Source organism: Clinocottus analis, unplaced genomic scaffold (genome assembly GCF_023055335.1).
Source record: "Clinocottus analis isolate CAN_PGR_092001 unplaced genomic scaffold, fCliAna1.0.p SCAF_2, whole genome shotgun sequence".
Lineage (NCBI taxonomy): Eukaryota > Metazoa > Chordata > Actinopteri > Perciformes > Cottidae > Clinocottus > Clinocottus analis.
Genome location: NW_027175931.1, coordinates 21,376,614 through 21,395,562, shown reverse-complemented (window position 1 = coordinate 21,395,562; position 18,949 = coordinate 21,376,614). Strand labels below are relative to the sequence as shown.

At 40.1% G+C, this 18,949-nt stretch overlaps 2 protein-coding genes across 6 annotated transcripts; both read left to right on the top strand.

Annotated features, from left to right (window-relative positions):
* Window positions 1-3,600: 3,600 nt before the first annotated feature.
* Window positions 3,601-9,244, top strand: LOC137791013 (arfaptin-2-like). 2 transcript variants are annotated; one of them, XM_068585700.1, is made up of 9 exons: window positions 3,601-3,831; window positions 3,974-4,082; window positions 4,334-4,442; window positions 5,512-5,598; window positions 5,734-5,837; window positions 5,929-6,150; window positions 6,240-6,397; window positions 6,502-6,676; window positions 7,683-9,244. In XM_068585700.1, the coding sequence occupies exons 2-9, from the start codon at window positions 3,984-3,986 to the stop codon at window positions 7,836-7,838; spliced, it is 1,110 nt and encodes a 369-aa protein (XP_068441801.1). In that variant the 5' UTR covers window positions 3,601-3,831; window positions 3,974-3,983; the 3' UTR covers window positions 7,839-9,244. The 2 variants fall into 2 exon arrangements, with proteins under 2 accessions (XP_068441801.1, XP_068441802.1); XM_068585701.1 differs by lacking the exon at window positions 5,512-5,598.
* A 412-nt stretch (window positions 9,245-9,656) lies between these two features.
* On the top strand, window positions 9,657-15,961 carry LOC137790131 (FH2 domain-containing protein 1-like). Of its 4 annotated transcripts, none has more exons than XM_068584109.1 (12): window positions 9,657-9,951; window positions 10,562-10,977; window positions 11,866-11,927; window positions 12,609-12,711; window positions 12,849-12,934; window positions 13,021-13,121; window positions 13,212-13,282; window positions 13,365-13,472; window positions 13,563-13,633; window positions 13,713-13,830; window positions 13,915-14,079; window positions 14,173-15,961. In XM_068584109.1, exons 2-12 carry the CDS (start codon window positions 10,606-10,608, stop codon window positions 15,433-15,435), a joined length of 2,520 nt encoding a protein of 839 aa, XP_068440210.1. In that variant the 5' UTR covers window positions 9,657-9,951; window positions 10,562-10,605; the 3' UTR covers window positions 15,436-15,961. The 4 variants fall into 4 exon arrangements, with proteins under 4 accessions (XP_068440210.1, XP_068440211.1, XP_068440209.1 ...); XM_068584110.1 differs by lacking the exon at window positions 9,657-9,951 and adding an exon at window positions 10,060-10,155; XM_068584108.1 differs by lacking the exon at window positions 9,657-9,951 and having other exon boundaries at window positions 10,340-10,977.
* Window positions 15,962-18,949: the final 2,988 nt, after the last annotated feature.

Below are 18,949 nucleotides of genomic sequence, written 5' to 3'. Positions count from 1 at the left end.
ACTAGACATTGTTCCACCCTTGGAGAAGCTACAAGATTACTTAATGAAGAGGATCACAATGTTTGCAGCAGCCTGAAGTTTCAAATGTTTGGAATTTCTCATGAATGCAGGCAGACAAAACTTTTAGAAAGGAATAAACTTGGAAGACTGTTTAGGAAGGTAATTATGGACATTGCTCAGCATTTGTTGACCAATTGACTGTATGAAGTTTGCTGGCTCAAAACAAGATTTCATTCAATTAATTTAATTCATCTTTATAGTCAATACAACTTGTCATCATAATAAAGGCCTCTTTCAAAAGTTATTGTATATTTATATTGTAGTAGAATACATTGTTATATTTAGCGTAGAGTTAAAATCTCTTCACCTAGGTAGCAGCCCCGCAGTAATTCATGGTTTAAGGAAATGGATGAAATTAGAATGAATGAGATTGCAAAATTGAAGACCAGCAAAACTGAAATTGCATGACAAAGTAAGTAAACAGTATAAAGAAACTAAACAACTGCCCTTTCGTGCATATCCTGACCACAGCCTCTGTGTGCCAACCAAAGTTAGCGTTCATGAAAACAAAATTAACAACTGCTTTAACACTTCAGTGAAAATGCCAACAAGCTCTTGTGGGATTTACGATTCTTAAATTGGCCGCTCATTTTATTTGCGGCGTCTGGTTGTCCCTCTGATTATGCAGGTGAATAAGTGGAAACATCAGAGCAATAGCAAAGCCTATATTTTCTGGGTGACATTGCTCTCACGGCATATACTCAAGGTTGATGTGCTAACTGCTGCACAGGTTTTATGTATAAAACAGAAAATCCGTCTTAAAAACAAAAATGTCTTGTACTTTTAAAAATGTTTCAGACTTAATAAACAATACAGAACTTTGTCAGTTTTTCTTTCAAAGTGTTAATATATTACTTTCCTCAGTGATTAGGACTTGATTTAAATATAAATATTCTGGACAGCTCAGTGTTTGTTCCTCCATGAAAGCCTTCAAAATGAAGAGGATAGCAGAAAAAATGGAACAAAGATTATTTGTCAGCAGTGATTCATTGGAAAACGCACCTGTCAAAATAATGTTTACTGTCATTACGAATGTAATTTAACCCTCATGCATTGTTTCCCCCCGATCCATATCTAAACTTGTCATGTAATTCATTAAAGAAAAGGCACTTACACAAGTATTGTCCTGATTATGTGTTGTCTTTTGAGACACTCTACAATTGACATTCACAGCATCCAAGGATTCATTATGATGATGAATTATTGTATCTCTGGGAGAGCACTGATAGAAACACCAACTGGGGAAAAGAGGTTGACAGACTGTTTGAAATAGAACATTAGAGTCACTATATAAAATGACTTCCATATGCTCTATAATGTCCAACTTGAATGCTGTTTGTAATTCCCATGGAGTTAGGATGCCGGCAGCAGTGCTTTGCCATGTTTTTCTGGATTTCTCCATGTCACTGCAGTGCTCTTGTTTGCTGCGTGAGGATGAATTTACCTCCCAACATCTGGAAGTGTGCTTGATGATCAATAAAAACATGATAAACTATAATCTCAAATGATATAGGGAGGGGTACACTGTGGTCTAGGTCTCACACTCCCCTAACATGTATATGCTTGGCTTTGTGACATGCAGTGCAGTCTCAGAGGAGACCCCGCATGAGATCTTTACAATTTAATTTGGTCTTATTCTAAATTTTTGGCAACACTAAATTTACATTCTCCTGTGTGAGAATCTGGTGTTTTAAAATGTCTATCCAATGGCGAGAGTAGAGAGATCTTTACAAGTGGCATAACCCCCCCACCTCCCCACCCCAACTGCTCTTGTTAAAACTAAAAACTGTTGACTGTCATGAAGCTGAAACGGGAGAGAATGTGTGATTAAAGTCTGCTTAAATAAGCCTTGAGTACCTAATTGCAACTTGCAATCTTGTGCAATGATGGTAACGAACTGCTGCACATAATGTTCGTTACCTCAATTCCTAAAAACTAAACAACTAGTTTTAAAATTCAAGCCTGAGCAACATCAGGCTGTTTGTGGCCCTTGAATAATGTGGAGGTCAAAGGTACCGGAGCTAAAGGATGTTGAGTCAGTCACTCTCTTCAAATGGTAAGTCAAAACACACCGATACAATTATTTAATCACCAAACTGGAACTAATGTAGCCGGCCAACCACTGGAATATTTAACCTCCTGTCAAAGCTATATTTTGATTGACAATACTTGAAGCATATGAATTTAGATCCCTTTTTTTTATCCGGGTCACTAGGAATTACCAGTTAGACTGGTGTCCTGCTCTAAATATATCGGGACATACTTGCAATAAGGTAAATTAGCAGTAATAGTTTAAAACAGATCATAAAATAACAAAATGGATTGATTCTAGGATACACATGATGACAACATATGGACATATATATATAAAACTTTGACACTTCAGTAACTTACAAGTGAGATCAACATATGAACCAATGCAGTATCTTCTCAACTGGATGACTGAGAGTGTTCTTATGTAAACATATAGTTAGTTATGTTTGTATATGATGCAGCGTATACCTTGTTCAACGCAACACTGCATTTTGAAATCAGGATCAAAAGCAGAACACATATTATGCTGGTCCAATAACCTTTGACATGTTGATTTAAGGGGAAAACATGACTAACCCCGTTTCATCCTTTTCCTTTAAATGTCTTTGATCTTGGCTATGCAGAAGTCAAATCGAGTCATATGCAGAAGCCTAAAAAAGGAGGGGGACGATGATGAAGGGGAAGCAACAAGGGGGGGAAAGGTTTTCTCATGAGATTTTAGATGTTTGGAAAATATGTTACTGGAAATTGGCACATCAAAGAACATTAGCCATTTTACTATATTGCCTACATTGTGGATGTGAGTTGTTGGTTCACTGTTCAGACCAGGAGTAATTTCACAAACTAAATTTGGAGACCATGTGCACTTCCCTCGCATCCCTGATTGAAACAAATGAGGCAAATAATTGGAAGTGCGCCCAGTTTACCAGGGTGAGGTATATCTCGAGGCATTTCACATCTCAAAACAAACGACTGTATTTATACAGTCTGATTTCAATAGATATTGCAATCAAGGTAACAGGATGCAGCAGCCTTCCTTCGAGTGATTAATTATCTCAACGTTTGATGGGCCAGCGCCTTAATGGAGTTAGTTACTGATGGAGTGACTGTATGTGTGTCAGGGTTTCCTCTCACCGTCAGTGGGCTGTCAGGGACATCTTCCGCAGCAGACTGGTACTGCATGCAGTTCAGGGATAACGCTACGTCAGCACGACACGACGTGGAAGATGAAGCGGGGGCGGAGGCTTGACAACGATGCTCGACGACTTTGCTACGTTCACAGTATTGTTATTTCAAAATAAGAGCATCTATTCACAGTGCACGCTTGAAGCCTCTCATTTGTAAAGTAACACACAATAAACCGTGTGGGTTAAGACTTGTACTCAAAGTGCTCTGCTATCAAAACCAAGCTACGTGACTTGCACCTTTATAAAAATCACGCACACTTTTATTTCGAAAAGGTACCACTAAAGCTGTTGGCAAGCTGGATGCAGGGATTTTCTGGCCGAATTACATGGAAGGCAGATAACCTGACCGTTGCAGGGAAAATAAGCATGGACTTTGCATTAAATTATTGTTGAAGATAACGGTTGTTTCTGGTTGACGCAAGTTATAATTTCAAGCCTGCGGTCTGTGCAAACAACAACTTGTTTCTCCCTCGGACGACTGGACTTCAGGTCGCTATAGTGGTGGGAAGAGCTAGCTAGCTGGAGCTGGAGCCACATCAGCACCTCTGAGGTTAGCCAGCCACGTTAGCATCAGTGTTAGCGTATGTCTGATGTATGTTTGTGTCGTGGTGGAGGAGAACGCCGAAGGCTCGTCATTTTGTGTGCAAACATGGTGCCATCAATATGTGTCAGCGTTGGCTGTTCTCTTGCAGAGATAGAATCATGGCAGACAGTATCATGAGCAAAGCTGCCACCATGGAGATCCCCATTAACAGCAATGGAGACACAGGGACTCTGCCAGAGGATGACAGCCTGGAGCAGGTCAGTTAGCTAGTCACACAGAGAAAGCTACAGTATCAGTGGTCCTTGCATGAATAATGTGTGTGTGCGTTAAGTAATACTGAGGGTCATCATATGAAATAATACAACTAATATTGATAAAATATCTTTTAGGGGAAAAAAATAGTTTGTTAATCTTTTTTTGTGAAGTTGCAGCTTTCTATGCGCTTTTAATGCAATCCTATTTATAGCCTACATAATCATATGTGTTACCAATATTGCAAATCCATCAGGATTTGCAGCAGGTGATGGTGTCTGGACCCAACCTGAATGAAACCAGCATTGTCTCGGGAGGTTATGGAGGACCTGCAGGGGGCATCATTCCTACCAGCACCATCAAAGGTACTGTTAGAAAAGTGAAATGCCATTCTTTACAGTATTTTGCTTTGTTGTTTATTCCTCCCAGTGCAGATACAGTTTGTGCTGCAAAGATATCATAAATGGTGCTTTGTGTAGTCGTTGTTTTTCCTTAACTTTAAGTCATGCTGATAACTTTACATCAGTTAAGGAGGGTTGTCGATCAATACAAATCACCCTTCAATTACTGTGCCAGGTGCGGACTTTCATGGATTCACACAGCTCACCGTTCATTCCACTCTCTGTTTTGACCCCCCCAGTCCTCCCAACAGGCTGTGCAGACTTCCAATGTGAGAGATCTGCCAATGTTGTTGCAATGCTTAAGTCACTGAGAGAGGTTGATACTTAAAACCACACCGAGAAACCACACCGAGAGCTTTTCTTTCTTGTATTCTGATGTGTCGCAAGAGAGCTGCTGACCTCTAGGCTCCTTCTTCACGTTCCAAACATCCATATCCCGTAGGGCCTGCAGTTCGCTTCAACCCTGAGTATCTGGACAGGAGACGAGCCCCTGCACCAGGACCAGGTGGCTGTGTATTCTGACAACCCTTTTTGGTTTTCCTTTATGTTGTTTTTTTTGGCCTCTTATAAGAGGTTTTGATATTGCCTGACTGAGGGAGTGTCATGCATCGCTTGTACCTCTTCAACTCACAGCTCCAGTAACTGTGTGTTTTGGCAGCTTTCAAACTTAGGGGTGCACTAACCTTATATTACAGGGATCTAACTTATTGAAGTCTAATAAGAATGTCCTAATTTGTACTGTAAAATGCACTTTGGATGACTGTTTTGACATTGCTTAGGAGTGACCTCTCATCCCATGAAGTCCATTTTCATCTTTTTAAGAATCCTTTTCTTCTGCATGCAAAACCTGCATGGTGGATTATTTCAAAGCCCCTTCAACTCTTTTAATTTTCCTTCACCACAGTGCCTAACATGTCTTCTTTCAGTATGCTATTCAGCTGTCACACCCAAATGTCACACACAAACCCTTTTCATACATATTTCACACCTTCCTCTCATGCTTGCTCTTTTATCATCACCATGCTCATTTCAGACATTCGCATGAAATCCAGGGGTGCTGGCTTGCCAAAAAGCCAATCTGCAGCCAGTCGACTTGCCCTGCACACAGAGCAGCATCCAGGTATCACCAGGCTCATCACCATGTCCACACTGTAATCTTCACACATTGTCATGACCCATGCAATTTCTGCTCTCTGTAGACTTTGATAGGATGACTTGCATCAGAGTACATTGTTAATTGTTTTGTTTCTGTTAGGGTCCTCGAACAATAACACTGCTAATTCCACTGAAGAAGTTTCTCGGGGTGTGGCAGTGGAGAAATTGGACAGTGTAAAGAAATGGGGCATAAACACATACAAGGTATTGTATTTTTAGTTTTTTAGTCAAGCTGACCATAATGTCATGAGATGTTCTTTATGTTGGCTTTAATGTCTCTATATCCACTATGCAGTGTACGAAGCAGATGTTCTCTGAGAGATTTGGCAGAGGTTCGAGAACAGTGGACCTGGAACTGGAGGCTCAGATTGACGTGTTAAGGGATACCAAGAACAAGTATGAAAACATCTTAAGACTTGCCATTGCGCTCACCAGTCATTTTCAAAGCATGGTGCAGACACAACAGGCTCTGGGAGACACCTTCTCCGACCTCAGTCAGAAGTCCCCAGAGTTGCAGGTACCGTACAGTGAAAAGGCTTCTTGTGGGATGTGACATGGAACTAAATTTAGCAGGTGAATTTATAATAATAATTTGTTTCTCCACAGGATGAGTTTGGGTATAATGCAGAAACACAAAAGCTGTTGTGTAGGAATGGCGAGGCTCTGCTCAGTGCCATCAGCTTCTTTGTGTCCAGCATCGACACCCTTGTTAACAAAACAATGGAGGATACTCTGATGACCATTAAGCTGTATGAAAACACAAGGTAACAAATGCTGACATCCTGTCTAGGAGTTGAGGAATATCATCTGAATTCCTGAAAGGTGAAAACCCGGAAACTGAGACGGCTCGATCTTGTTTTGCATGCAGACTGGAGTTCGATGCCTATCGCTCTGATCTGGAGGAGCTGAGTTTAAGCCCCAGGGATGCAGCTGCCATGGTCCGCATTGAGATGGCTCAGCAGGATTACCAGATCCACAGAGACAAATATGAAAGGCTACGTAGTGATGTCACCATCAAGCTCAAATTCTTGGAAGAAAACAAGGTTTGTGGATTACAATTTTCTATTTTCTTTCAAGTGTCCGCCTATATAAATAGAAACTCAATGCTTCCTGAAATTTGTTTATGAATGATCTCCTGTGGGTTAACTTCTCCTTTTGCTATAGTGATGTATTGTTGTAGTACAGGACCCTGTGGTCACTGTGGTTACAGGTGCAACAGTGTTCCCCTTTGACCACACCCAATAACAGACATTGTTGCTGGGCGTGGTCAAAGGTTAAACCGCCATGAAACTGTCAACCAGCAGTGAAACACTGTTCTTCAGCAAGTTGTCTAGTTCCTCATTAAAAACACCCACTCAAAATTGCTTTTGGATAGTATTCTGAATGTGGAAAATGTCAGTGCAGTACATCCTATTCAGAATAGATGGAGCATGTTGGGACGCATCCCAGTTAGTTTTTGCTTTCACCTTTCATTGGTTTGTCAAATTATCTCTATTTTACTGTGTTTAATCCAGAGATTTCATGTATTGTTTACTGCAGTAGTGATTTAGGAATGATTTGCCACATAAAGGCAGAACATGCACCTCTTCCTTTACCCTTAAGCATCTCCTGAGGTAGACCAGATGAAACTAGAGGAAGCAGTCAGACTTCTTCATGCACAGACACAAGCTCATTCATGCTGTAGATATTACACTAAAGGGATTATGCCCTCAGTTTTGTCAAATTAAGTACAAACCTATGAGCCTCATCGTTCATTTTATTATACTTTTACTTTTTGGCCTTTTTACTAAATTAAAGGAAATAAGAAAGATAAAAAACAGTGTCTGTTTGTATAACTGTATATCATGCCTAAAATAGCGTAGAACACCTGCTTAGGAACACTGAGGAATACATCTTAGAGGAATGTAATGTGCAAGTTGCTTTTAGTTTGATGCTGCAGAAATCTGAGCAGCTCGCAAATGTCATCTTGATAGATGTTTATGGACAGTACTTTCCTAAACGCGTATATTAGTACTGTAATGGCATACTTTCCCTCTTCTTTTCTTCCAGGTCAAGGTTATGCATAAGCAGCTGCTTCTCTTCCATAATGCCATCTCAGCGTACTTTGCTGGCAACCAGGAGCAGTTGGAACAAACTCTAATACAGTTCAATGTAAAGTTAAAGCCGCCCGGATCAGACAAGCCCTCCTGGCTGGAGGAGCAGTAAAGAGCGCTCAGGGTTCAGCAGTTTGACATGTACAGTGACACGCTGGTCCGTGAAGATCCTGACATCGTGTTTAGATGGACAAGAAGGAAATGTATAAAGGAGTACATATTAGGATCTATTACGGTCGGCGGTAAAGAAAAACACAAGATATCTGTATTACATGGATGGTACAACAATTTTAGTTGGTTTAATAATCACACCATTACCTTTTTGCTACTTTTATTCTGTAGGTTGCACAATCATTTTCATCACTTCTTATTTATGTATAGTCCACTATTGGTGAGAGATCCCATGGCAGTTTTGCACATGCATTAATTTGTTTTAAATGTCGTCTAAAGTGTTATCATATATTTCAGAGTATATATAGAGGAATTCCAAATGAGATTAGCAAGTTTGAGGTATAATGTCAAAAATCCTTATGTTTGTTTTTTCTGAGTTTCACTTGCTTCTATTATTGGTGGTATACCTGCTTGAATGGTCAGTTTGCAGTTTACATGCATAGAAAGGAAAATATATACAATCCATAATTAGGTTAATCTTTATTGAGTATCTTGATATGTTCTGATGAATGCAGCACAGGAACATGTCATGTTTACTCCAGTTTACACATTCAAAACCAAGCCTCAAAAACAGATGTGACACTTCGTAACTCAGCATCATGCAATCAATATATTGATGCTTTGATTATAAGTACAAACATCTGGACTATGATAAAGAAATCAAAATGCAACACAGTGTTTGTTTTGTTTTATTTGGAGGTTCCTGTGTGCAACAAAGAAAGCCTCAGACTCCCTTTCATTATGGATACAATTCAAATATCAGTGTCTTCAAGGACAGAATGTACTGTCACATTTTTCTTATTTTTATTTATTTACCAATCTGTTTGACAATGTGTGTTGTGTGCATTTCTTTTCAATACCAGTCAGCTGATTATTCTTATTATTTTTGTCTTATTCTGCATTTCCAATAGAATCGACTGGATGTTTTGTTTTACGTATCTGTGCCGTCAACACATCTGTCGGTTTCATATGGGAACCTCTGAAAGATTATGGAAGAGAAGCTCACAATGTCTGTTATATGTATTCTCCATTAATTATGTACATAGTACAATCTGATATCGCTAAAAGTTGTCCATGACTTGCAATCTTATTTCATAATCATCCAGTGACACTACATAGAGATTGAAGTGCATTAAAATACTATTTTGGGAGAAATGTGAAGTTGAAAATGCAATCTGGAGATGAGGCCATGTAGTTTACAGCTTGATTTGAAAATGCAAAAAAGTGAAAATGACATTCCTGCTGAAGAAAGAGTTGAAGTTGTAGTTTGTATGTGGACTGGCTGAGTCAGTAAATTCTGTTTATAGTTCTTCGCTATAAAGACATGCATTTGACTTAGAGGCTGGAATCTTGACTTAATCTTTTTTTCCGCTTTTTTTAAATACCTGATTTGTTAAACCACGGATTATCTGCAACAGTTACCTCACAACATTTGATTAGAAACAACCACTGATTTGCAAAGGGAAGCAGTGCGGCTCTCGGCCTGCTTAATGGTTCTGGGGCAGAGTTTAAGTGCGTGCTACTTATTGACGACAGCCGCATTAAAACAAACCGCACTGTGGTCGAATGGCATCATGTTTCACGAAAGCATGTTTCATATTTACTCATGTATCCACTTACATTGTATTTACTTTAGCTGAAAAAAAAAATAATCTCACGCCATCTTTAAAAGTGGTAAAGTGTGTTTTCTTTGCGGTGTAATGTTCTGGCTTTCTCACAAATCAATGTCCCTATCAGCCAGGACGCTCTTCACGCTGGAGGGGTCTATACATCCAGTGGACTGCTCGCATATAAGTTCATGACAACTGGACAAAAAAAGACAATTTGGCCACAAACAAACGCCAACATCGAGTCCCTCCTGCGGGGAAGGTGTGGGCAGCCATGACACCTGGGCGTGTCATCAGCGCAGGTAGTTTCGACACTCTCCGCTCGCGCTGTTTAGGGTGTTGCTCTCTGCTTTTCATGGTGAAGCTTCAACGAGACCGCGGAAGAAGAAGAAGAAGGCAAAAGAACACATTTTGGATAATGGGGCAACGGCTGAATCCAAAACATAGGTATGTTGTCTTTTGACTTCCTGTGTGACGGAACAAACGATGTAACAACTGGTGGTTCGGGTAGTTTATCGATTAAAGTGGAAACGTTTCCGAGTAGAACACGAGACCTTTACAAGCAACACGCAGCCTTTATTATTTAAAATGATGGATATTTTATTCATGTTTTTGCCAAATAGGCTTCAAGAATAACCAACTCAGTGTAAGGTGATACATTTAAGAACTTCAACATATATCGACATATGTTATTATAAACAATCATGTCCCATAACAATTTGTGAGTATTGTGATAGATTTTGAGGAACTTCTGCATTACAATTCCAAAGTATATGATAGATTATTGTTGTTTGTCATTTGTTTTGACAACCCTTGAAGCACTACAATCATTTATTAACTACTGTGGAGAAAGTAAATGCTTTATCCTGTGCTAATCACTTACTGAGACAACCCTATTTTCTTAATCTGTGCCAACCCTGTTTCTTTCAGTCTGAATGCATGCTAACTGAACAAGTCCCCCCAGCACAACAACTGCTCCACAATCTTATAAAGAGTAGTTTATAGTTACCTGCAAATGATTTCATAGGGTTTAATTCTGTCTGTATGTGTGACTCAGATGACTGCACCCTGAACCTGCTGAGAGCTCCTCGGAAAAAAAACATGCAACCAGGAGGTCCTCCCGCTCCTCCACCACCACCGCCTCCTCCACCACCGCCGCCACCACCTCCACCTCTACCTCCACCTCCACCTCCACCTCCAGGCCTCCCTCCATCCCTACATGGCACTAGCCGCATTGCCAAGGGATCGAGCCGGCGCTCCACGATGCGCAATTTCAACTGGGAAACCCTTCCGAAACATAGTGTGGAAGGAAAGCACAACATCTGGACCGCAGATAAGACTGATGGAGAATATGAGCTGGACACTGATCATATGGAGGAGTTGTTCAGTCACAAGCAGAACCAGCAACAACTCAAGGCCCTGAATCGCCAGAGTGTGAGGGGCCTGCCGACTGCTGCTTCAGGAGGCGTAATGGTAAGGTTTTCAAGCCACAGGATCCAGGAATCAAGGTTTTGTGGCAATATATTGAAATATCTGGTACTTTGGCTGTGTATTGCTGAGCTATGGAGACAACTTCTTCAGACCTGGATTGATTTTAGGCTGTTGAGATTAACACAAAACAATGTGTCCTTCGGCTACCTATGCAACAAACTCTATTGGATGTAGATCCTCCCTGTTGAGCTCATTCTGTATATTTATGGAATGAGACTGTCGTTATATTTTAGAAACATTACATTTGTATCTCTTCCCTTGTAAAAGTAAAAAAACAACACATTAATTTTTCCACTGCATTACCAGACAAGTGATACAGTAATGCAATGATTGTTGTATGAACTTTGTGTTTTGATTCAGAATCATTCAATATAAGGGTGGAGTCTCACTATTCTTCATATTTGTTTACTAAAGGAAGGTATAATGGTGCCTGCACACAACATTGGGTATTATAGCCTACTTGTGCTCTGCTTTCAAGCTGTTGTTTAGGATGAACTACTTTACCTTCAGGCAAGTCTTAAGGCAAAACATACCTATTCCTGATCTTCACTATCATTAACTTTTTTGTTGAACAATCAAAGTTTTATGTTTAACAAAAGTGGATTTAATTCTGTTTCCAAACTCTTACTTTGACCTATGTCCCATTTTTCTAAGAGAGACACTAAGAAAATGTCTCGCTGACGTAAAAAGGTATCTTTGCCCTCATTGTTCAATACAATCAACACAAAGAATACTTAACCTTTGGAATCAACTGTCTGTTTGGAAAGCTGAGGAATATAATACAAAAAACACTGCTCTAGACGATAGTGAAACTATCTTAGTGTCTGACAAGCTGATTGTATCCAGGTCTGCATCTGTTTCTACTCCCAGATTTCCATCCTCGGCTCCAAGAGCAGCATGAACATTGGAATTTTCCTAAAGCAATTCAAGCGGTGAGTCAGTGCTAGTACTCTGAAGGTGTGATTGGTTTTGCACAATGATTTCGCTACGTTCCACTGTAAAACACAGGATGAGGCAGACGGACTAGTGTGCAACATAACTGCATCATACTCACGAACCTCTGAAAGCCAACATGTCCAGGCAGGTCTGATTTACTCTGTTCTTCAGCTCCAACAGGTTACTCCCTCGTAACACTGGGATACATTTTTGAGAGGTATTGCAAATGTATTGCCAAAGGCTATTTGGCATTTGTGTCACAAATGGAAAACATACTTTATATCCTTAAGCATTTTTAAACCGACAACAACATCAGCAACAACAAAACGCCATGTGTATCAACACAATCATCTCACTGTTCCAAGCTTCTGTCTTCTGTATTTTCCTCCAAACAAGTCTCTTTTGTTTGTTTGTTTTCTGTTTCAAATACGTTTCCTGTCAAAGAAATGGCCTCCTTCTAACGTCCTGTACCGCATTTGTTTTTCTGAGGATAGACATCCGAAGTGTTGCTTATTCGCAAATTCGCTATTTGAGCAGGTAGAGGCTTGTTGATGTCAGCAGCCAAACTTTAAGAACGATGCAGAAGTGTGGAATTAACGAAGACACACACTGCTCATGAGCACCCTCAACAAAAACATCCAGATAACCGTCATCTGTCTCTTCGCCTCCCTCCACAGGCCTATAAAAGACATGATTGAGGAAATCAAAGCAGGAAGTAGTCTCAGTTTTGGTTCTGGAAAACTGAAAGAGCTGTGCAAGCTGCTGCCAGATGAAGGGGAGGTACTTGTGACAGCTGTCTATATTTTCCCCACACGTCTAATGTGTTCTGTAAATTTAACATCCTTGTTGCTTTTGATTTAATCTCAAATACACAATCTGATTTTAAGATTCGTGATTGCTTCTCTTTTTTATGGCAGGGGAAGCAGCTGGTTAGTTTTAAGGGCGATCTCTCCACTCTACCTGAAGCAGATCTGTTTATGTTATTGTTGGTCAAGATTCCCAGGTGAGCTGTCTGAATGTAATTTCATGTAATGCACATGTTAAATGTCAGTAGCGGTTCACTAATGATGGATAATGTGTGTCTGTCAGCTATGAGGAGCGTCTTAACAGCTTGGTGCTCAAAGAGGAATTTTTGCCCCTCATGAATGAAATGAAAGAATCTATTGCCACTTTGACAGCGGCTGGAAAGGGTAATGTTGATTTCCCTGGATTTTAAATAACAAAAATAAGAGTTGTAAACTAATTTAGATTTTAAACTCACCATGTGTATCTTATCTCAGAGGTGTTGGAGTCTGATCATCTCCATTCTGTCATTCGGCTGGTACTGAAGACTGGGAATTACATGAATGCAGTGAGTCTATGGGATAGTGTCTTGGATGACTCTCCTTTGTGTTTGTTCATCTCTGAGCCTCATTTGTTTTATTTGATCACAGGGCGGTTATGCAGGCAGTGCAATTGGCTTCCGAATGGCTTCTCTGTTAAAGCTCGCGGACACCAAAGCAAACAAACCCGGAATGAATCTGATGCATTATGTTGTGATGGCAAGTAGCGTTTACTACTTTTTCTTAAGATACGTTTGTGAAATATGATTTTATTATTTTTTTAAATATGAACGCTCATATTCACCACAGCAAGCTCAGAAGGCAGATGTGGAACTGCTTAAATTTACAGACCAACTCAAACACATCGAAGCTGCAGCAAGGTAAACTATCTGGCACTCAGCATATGGTATCCCTCTTTTTATCTGCTCTACCATAACGATTTTTTTTTTTAATTCTTAGAATGAATAAAACTGAAATTGAAAACGAGTTTGAAAAACAAGTCAGGAAAGTTCAAGCTGCCAAAGCAGACACCTTAAAGCAAGAAGACCTAAAGGCACAGATGGAGGATTTTTTGAAGGTGAGGAATGCCTTTTGTCTGGGAATTCAGCTCAGTTTGTGTGATGGTAATGTTCTAATGGTTTTTCATTTGGGCTCCATTTAGGAGGCTGAGGTCTGCTTAGCAGAAGTAGAGACTGATCTTCAGGAATTACAGTCAGTGAGTGACTCTGTGGCAGAGTACTTCTGTGAAAACCCAAACAAGTTCAAATTGGAGGATTGCTTCTCTATTTTCAACTCCTTTTGTGAGAGATTTATGCGTGCCATGCAGGTAAATGACGCACCTACTGTAATTTCTTCCTTAAATGAGGAATTCAAAAAAATCTCCTGTTTGAGCTATTAACTGTGTGATTTTTTTCTGCAGGAAAATAAGGCTCGCGAGGTAGCAGAGGTGCAGCGGAGACACAGAGACAGATTGCAGATTGCTGCCAAACGTCGGTCCACAGCTACCTGCTCCAGTAGAGACAAGGAAATGGATGGAATTGCATTGCAGTCAATGCTACAGAACTTCCTGACCAAGGGTGTCTCTCGGAGGAGATCCGGAAGGCCCTCATCCACTCACGGAAGCCCCACGGATGGCAGCCCCAACAACGGGAGCCAATCAGAAATTATCTCCCAGATAAACCTCCCCACTGGAAAAGAAATCAGAGGAGGCTCTTTTAGAGCTAAGGACATGGGCAGAAAAGAGTGGAGTTCAGTAGTTGAACTAACAGAGAACATTTCACAACAGAAAGAGCAGTCTAATGTTGAGGAAAACAAGGCAAAAGGTGGCATCCCTTATGAACGAGGAGGGAAAACTTCCAGAAAAGAGGACACCAAAGGTTTTACACAACCAGCCAATAGGACCACCGCCATTTCCTCATCCCGCAGATCTTGCTCAGCTGCCACTGATGATGGTGAAGATCTAGAGGATAACAATGAAGAGGAGGCTCAAAAATTGCGTGAAGCATCTCGAAAGGTTTTGCGGTTTCAGAACAGCCGCAGCAGTGTCTCATCTGATGACTGTTCTCTGGAAAATCAGAAATCTCCCGGTCCAATTACCACCTTGACTCGTCAGCGCACCATCGACGAGGACGCGGACAGATATCCTGAAGACAATGAGGATTTTGTTCGATATTTGCTAAATCCCGAGACCCCCTCAAAATGTAACCTTGGCCGCCGCCATACTCTACCTACCAAAGTCCCTCAAACTGAGGATGATGATCTTTGCGCTCAGCCTCCTGTCAGAACTTCGAATTCTGCGGCAAGAGATACAGAAACCCTGCCAGCCGAGGGTGCTGGACAAAATCCCTCGAAACAAGGATTTGACTTTACTGACACGTCTCTCAACTATCAAAAAGCAGGTGTTCAAGACCAGAATTCTCTATCGGTAGAAAAGACGAGCAAGCCAAATGTTTCTGTAACCCAAGGTCCAGAAGGTCTTGGGGAACAAAATGAAGTGGGAAAATCAGGGGAGACTACGGACAACCAGTCAAAGAGGATTGGTGAAACTAGTCCCCCCAAAAGTACATGGATTAAGACTGAAAACTCTGGACTGTTCTTTAGCTTTTTAAAACGCCTTGGAGACATGAGTAAACCGCAGAACAGCAAAGAAACTGTCTATAAGGGCACTGATTCTGCTGTGTAAGCATCACGATGCATCAAATTTAAGGTCAGGGAAGCACATGTAACTTTAGTATTACTTGTCATTAACTCATCATGGTGATGATGTAGTGTTATATTTAATGTTACCATTGTAAATTGATAAAGAGATTATTGAGAAATGGAGAGAAGATTCTAGTAAAGTGGTTGGGGAATGTTTTTGTTCAGGAAGGCCACGTTGTACCATTGTTATACCACTAGAGGACAGTATATAACTATGACAGTAAACTGGAAAATATGGTTGTTGTTGTTGATTTCCAGGCAAGGTGTACACTGCCAAGTCAACAAATGAGCAATGGGCACACACAATTTAAAAATATTTAACTTGACAGCATTGTCTTCATCAGTTGGCTAGATGGGGGAATACTGAGTGTGTTGAAAATAATGAAATGTGTAGCCTTGCAGAATGCGTTGAGAAAGTAAAAGAATGTGAGATCATAGAGAGATTGGACAATATGTAACATTTTGGTTGGATTTTATTGTTTTGATAAGTTGATAAATGACTACTTGTATTGCGTGCTTGAATTAATTACTGGTGTCTTTCAGGTTTACAATGATGAATCTTTGTTGTTCACCTCAGTTTTGTCACAGAATCACAACAAAAATGCTGAAGGTTGAAGATGCTTTCACGGTCTCACTCAATTCAGTCATTGTTTTGATCTTAAACGGGCCAGAGTTACAAAGGCAGCCTGAAACTGAGCAGAGCTCAACCATGGACCAGTGGCAAAGTAAACAATGCTAATCTCTAATGAACTTGAGAAAAGATGCCGAGCTTGAAGGGCCAACAGTTGGTGGCTCTCATGATGGAAGGGAACCAGCCTCCCTGCATTTATGACTCTACATGTCAATAGCTTACTTATTAACTTTGTCCAGCTGTTAGACTGAAGTATAATGAGGTAATACAAGTTGCATACTATTTAATTCCTATATTTAACACTCAATTGGTCATCTTAATGCTTTCTAAATTGCATTGGTATTAAAGTGTTTTCTATATGTCATTGGTATTAAATATGCATATGACTAAGGTGGAAGCCATAACCAAATTACAGAGCAACAAATAGCATTGTCGCTAAATGTGAGTAGTATTTCAATTCAATTAAGTTTATTTTGTATAGCCCAAAATCACAAATACAACATTTGCCTTGGAGGGCTTTACAATCACATATATATTATAACACATATTATAACATCTCCATGTTATATTTGTTATAATGTACAAATGTTTATGAACGTAATAAACAAACTTATGAATTATGGACACCCGACCCCCACAATGCCTCCATATCACAATGAATGTATGCTGTAGCAAAATCTTCCGAGAGATACCTTTGGAAGCATAGTTCACAAGTTCAAAAGTTAAAGTAACACTGGCTATACTACCTGGACGTAGCAGAAAGAGGAACATGTCAACCACTAGATGTCTGAGGAGACAGGTGGCCATAAACCCTTTAGTGACGCCAAAAGGCCGGCGGCTAGACGCAGCGACGGCGCTGAGCCCTGATGTTTCAGTTCCCACAGTAAGGCGCATACTAAACAGCACATTCAATAAATATGACACTATTCACGTAGGCATGGACCACAATCCAGATAACCACGATCCATGTCAGCAATAGAATATAAAGAGGAAGGGCATAAGCAGGGCCGCCATGGCAGGAGGCAGGACCGACTCCAGACAGACGCGACGTGACTGAGGGTTGCAGCTACTGATCTCAATTCTAATGGTATCGAAGTGTAATATAGTCTAAAACAGAACATTTAACCAGTGTTCCATTCTATGGTCATATAAGGGTGACAAACCAGATCCTTCCTGATCTCACCAGCTCCTTCACTGGAGTCATAACCACAGTCAAGAAGAATTGGTTTCATAGGGGACACTGAGGCCAATGTGTTAATGGGGGTTGTGTGCCAGCTGATGGTTCTAACATGTACAAGTTTCTCTGATGGCCCAATTGAGACTTCTTTCTGGACAGGAAGGAGTACAGAATGGTTGTTCATTTCTTAAGGTGAGATTTCATCTCCAAGCTGTGCACTTTGAAAGAAGATAACAGAGACGCCTGCCTCAGAGGCTTACGTCTCGGGCTGTTGCTGAACTTCGACTCTATTTGTCAAGGGTACATCTCAGCTTAAGATGTATGCATTTACTTATTAACTTACTTTCGCACTGGTTGATCATAATCTGTCAAAATTCCCTTTGTGAAGAAAACCTTTCAGTGATGTGGTAGGAGCCGTCCATGATGACATCTAACAGACACAGAGGACGTGTCATTGGGGGTTGTGCGCCAGCTGAAGGTTCTGACATGTTGAAGTTTCTCTGGTGGCCCATTGGAGACTTCTTTCAGGACATGGAGATGATAACAGAGACAACGTCTGCCTCAGAGGCGTTCATGTCTCAGTCTGTAGCTGAACTTCAACCCTATTTGTCAAAGTTGGCTTTTTGCTTCAAAACTAGCATTTACTTATTTGCTTACTGTCAAATATTACCCACATGAATATAATCAAGTCAATCTGAAACAATAAGGAAACCAACACCTTATACAAATAAATTACCTTTCACTGATAAGGTAAGCTTGAATCACATTTTTTGTTTGCTTATATAAACAAGGAGATTCAAAGTACTAAACTTAATATATATATATATATATATATATATATATATATATATATATATATATATATATATATATATATATATATATATATGTATATATATGTATATATATATTTATATGGCTTCTGTCCATCCAGGGAGAGAGATCCTCCTCTGTTGCTCTTCCGAAGGTTTCTTCCCTTTTGTCCCTTTGAAAGGGTTTTTATTATCTTCATTTGGGGGAGTTTTACCTGATCCGATGTGAGGGCTATATGTACAAGCCCTACGAGACAAATTTGTAATTGTGATTTTAGGCTATATAAAATAAACTGAATAAGCACAGCAAGCCAATCAGGATGTGTCTACTCAAATACGTAAATAAAAATGACAGAAGAAGAGCTTCATCAGAAGTGAGCAGTGGACTTCTCAGTGAGCACTAACTGGAATTTCAACGTAGATATTTAGTTGGTTGACATTCGGTCTGAATGTCTCTAAAGCCTATTTTCGCCGTCTTTTTAACGGCTAAAATGTGTCACTAAAAAACAATTTTGTTTTAAATTGACGATGAGTTATTCAGTGTTAGGGTGAAAGAGAAACAATATTAGTTACTTTGAACATATTTCTCCAAAATCATATTAGGTGCAATAAGGTCGACATGAAGACGTGATTTGAACGCCATTAATGTTTCATATAACATGTCATGAATATCTAACTATAGAGTGTATGTGCAAACAAGAAGCTCCCAAGACATCGTAAAAGGAGCAGTGTACATTATGTCTGTACACTTATGTAACATACACATATGTGCTTACTGCTGAAACACCATTGTGCTGATACTCACCGGTGAAAAGATATTCAAAACTAGTCCGGGAATATTCTTTTTTAACACTTAGTTTATTTATAGATGTCCACC